At 33.6% G+C, this 3767-nt stretch overlaps 1 protein-coding gene across 1 annotated transcript in view; it reads left to right on the forward strand.

Moving 5' to 3' along the window:
* The window catches only part of LOC106881857 (transcription factor AP-2-beta), a 426522-nt gene that overhangs the window by 419310 nt on the left and 3445 nt on the right, over nt 1-3767 (forward strand). The window contains exon 6 of the mRNA XM_052969446.1: nt 3294-3498. Coding sequence (XP_052825406.1) covers nt 3294-3498 — 205 coding nt within the window. The remainder of the gene's footprint in view (nt 1-3293; nt 3499-3767) is intronic.

The raw sequence follows: 3767 nt of genomic DNA on the forward strand, positions 1-3767 counted from the left end.
GGCGAAATGCTTAGTGGTATTTCGTCTGTCTTTACGTTCTGAGTTCAAATTGCACTGAGGTCGACTTTTCCTTTCGGGTCGATAAACTAAGCATTAGTTTCGTACTAGGGCCGATGTAATCGACTGGCCCCCTCCCGCCAAATTTCGGGCCTTGCACCTACAGTAGAAAAGAATATAGTTAAGTTAAGGCGGCGAGCTGGCAGAAACGTTAGCACGCCGGGCGAAATGCTTAGTGGCATTTCATCCGTCTAAACGACTTGAGCTCAAATTCCGTGGAGGTTGTTTTTGCCTTTCATCATTTTGGGTGTTGATAAAATAAGTACCAGCTGAAGACTGGGTCTAGTGTAATCGACTTGATCCATCTCCGAAATTACTGACCACGAACTAAAATTTGAAAGCAATATAAATAGTGAAATTAGATTGCGAATATTTTTTAATGAATTCAAAACTGCAAGTTTATTAGTATCTTAATTAATCAGGTGGAAAATTAGACGTAAAATATGCTATCACAATACAGTCGTGCTATTAAATCACTATAAAGAGTATGAAATAAATTTACTGTAGAAATGTGTACAGAGAAGGGACGAGAAAGAAACGGAATATCAGAAACGAAACATACGTAATTCTTTTCGTTTTCAACTGTTTTCTGTTATGGCGCCCAAAAGTGTTTATCTTCCCATAACTCTTATTTTGTTTTCTGGAGTCTATTGTATGAAGATCCCATCAGATTTAAGGTGGAACCTTTATAACGTTATATCACTAAAACGAAACGTTAAGATTTGAATGAGATCAACCTCTTATGATGATAGATATTCATTATCAATCGTAATTGAACAATGGAAACAAAAAGGAGCTAAAAGAAATAACTCTGAGATGATAGTGGCTTCTATTTGAAAAACATAGAGGTATATCAGATTCCATAAGGCATAATGTCTTGACTTATTAAAAATCTCCGCCTCCAGAGGATGTACTATAATTACCAAATATCAATTAAGACCAGCTGAACTTGAAAAGGGGAAACCAGGATTACACTCAACTATACTGATCAGAAATGTTTCGTATTTGCTAACATTGTTCGATTACATTCCGATGAAATTGTAAAAATGGAAAGAAATATAACAATTTGAAAAAAAGCTTCTCGATGAATCCTTAAAGGAAATGCCCTTTGTTACAGTGAAAGGCACAACCTTTAATTGACTTAATGAAGTTAATTAATGATTTACATTGTAATTAGCACCGAATTCAGAGGAATGACATTAAATTAATAGCAAGATTTTTTTTTAGCGAGAAAGTGTTTAATAGAGGGAAGAAGATTAATTATAATCTCTTAGTTTGGAAAATACAATCTTCATACTTATTGAGAAATTGATTATTGAGAAATGTTTTAACTTGTCAAGCCTGGTTTAGTAGTAACAACTACGTAAATTGAAATAGTATACGAAAGCGGAAAAAAGTATTAAACGTGACTATCTATACGATATTTGAGTAATTGTTAAAAATCACACTTTCTATTAGTTTGGTTATGAATAACACTGAATAAGTTTGCAAGATATTTTTGTATTTTTTCATAACAGACATCCACTTAACCCAACATTTTATTCATAGATATTCGTTCATACAGTTTCGTGTTACAAGGTTCGACTTAGGTACTAAAATCTACCAAACTAAATTTAGTTCGGGAGACGATCACCCCCACATTCTTCTTATACTCTGCTGTCTCTGTCCCTCTCCATCTCACACAGTCTTTTTTTTTTATCGGTTTCACCTCGAGGTGTAAGTGGAAAAAACGTTCAGTTCAAGCAATTGACGGGATATGACTTCAGTAAAGAATCTTTGATTCTTTTTCAGAGATGCCAATATCTTTTTATTTTGCGGCTATTGCATCTTCTATGAATAGATACATTTAATTGTGCACAGTACATGCATACAAATATAAAGGTAACACAGGCATTGCTTTATATACATTATAGACGAGGTAATATATACATACATTTATACAAACATACACACACACAAACACACATACATATGTAAGTAATTGCGTGTACTAACATTTTGCATGCAACCAGGTTCAATATATTGCAAGTACTTATTTAAGTATATATCTATCATGTCGTTCGTTACTTTATTTGTTATTTAAATTTGTTGTCTGTATAAAAAAAAGGAAACAACTCTAACAATCTCTGTTAACTATTAACGCCGTTATATCATTTACCAGTGCTTTCTACACAAACTTTAAATGCAGTGGCTGTTTGAAAGACAACGTACAATATATATAAGTATATATAGAAATGACCCGGCAGATCATCTGATGAAGTAGTCTTCTTTTTCTAGTTCGCTAAATTTCAATAGAAACGCATAAAGATATATAGCAAAGTAAAGAAGTTCAATAAAAAAAAGAAGAAAAAAAAGAAGAACTCGAGTAAATAAATAGAAATATCTGTTAGTATGGTGTGTAAAAGAAACAATATGTAGATAAAGAAAAATAAAACTGGGCAAAAGCAGGAAGCAAATGATTTGATATAAAAGTTTAAATTCTAATATATGTTTGACAAATTGGAAGAAGATGGCTAAATTAGATTTCGTCCAATATATACAATAGGGTTTCCTTCCTAATTCACTTCTATGCAGCCGTATTAATGTAAGCATTATTTCTCCTCCATTGGAACCCGAATAACAAGGTAGATGAATCGTTTGAAGTTTGCTCGCCATGAAATGCTAGAATGGGGTATATTATTAAGAAGCTTCCATCATTCGAATCTATCTTAGAAGGTGAGAAGCTGTGCCAAGGAAATAGCTTTGAAATCAAATTACGCTTTACGATATGGAAAGCGGGAGAGCAGTATGTGCTGCCAAGAGGCCTTTTTACTTCGTGATGGAATCGTTACTTGTCACGCCATTGGTATATCCCCAGCTACTTAAGTCCATGCCATTGGACAGCAGCAATTCGATATTTTAGCTAAACTACAAAATGAAAAGGAATCAAAAGTCAGTAAACGCAAGTCTTTCTACAAAGGCAAAGCTATATCCAGCTTGCTACACAACACAAACATATTTAAAAGGAACGGTGTTTTCTTCCGAGTAAACATGTTTTAAATTTATTCCATACGTTATATTAAAATTATTTATTCAATTTTCATTTTTAAAAGTAAGATGAATCTTGCTGCTATATTTCAATCAAGCATTCTTATAAATTTGTGTATGTATTTGTCCTATTATTATGATTGATATTAAATGTAATGACATCTAATTTATATAACGATGAATTGGACCTGATATAATTTTCTTTACAGCAGGCATCCGGCCCAAAAATGAAAACAATAAAGATATTGTAATATCAGGAGTGACTGCCCCAACAGATGTTTTCTGCTCTGTACCTGGCCGTCTTTCCTTGCTCAGTTCAACGTCCAAATATAAAGTGACCGTTGCAGAAGTTCAAAGACGGTTATCACCCCCAGAATGTCTAAATGCATCACTGCTAGGAGGCGTTCTGAGACGGTAAGTGAAAATATTATTTTGGAACTGCATCTTCCCAAATGTCTCTCAAACCCGCCACGATTATTGAAAAAGAGCCCCCCCCCCAAACAAAAACAAACCATTTAGATGAACAACCATTTACTAGGAAGAAATACTTAGCAAGGACGTAAGAATTAGTGACTGAGAAATCAAAACTTCGAATCTAATTACATTAACAACCATTGCACATTGCAGTTAAATCTTAAATTTTTAATGAAGTTAAAGGTACCAATCCCTCGGTTACTTTTATG

Source organism: Octopus bimaculoides, chromosome 7, assembly GCF_001194135.2.
Source record: "Octopus bimaculoides isolate UCB-OBI-ISO-001 chromosome 7, ASM119413v2, whole genome shotgun sequence".
NCBI lineage: Eukaryota > Metazoa > Mollusca > Cephalopoda > Octopoda > Octopodidae > Octopus > Octopus bimaculoides.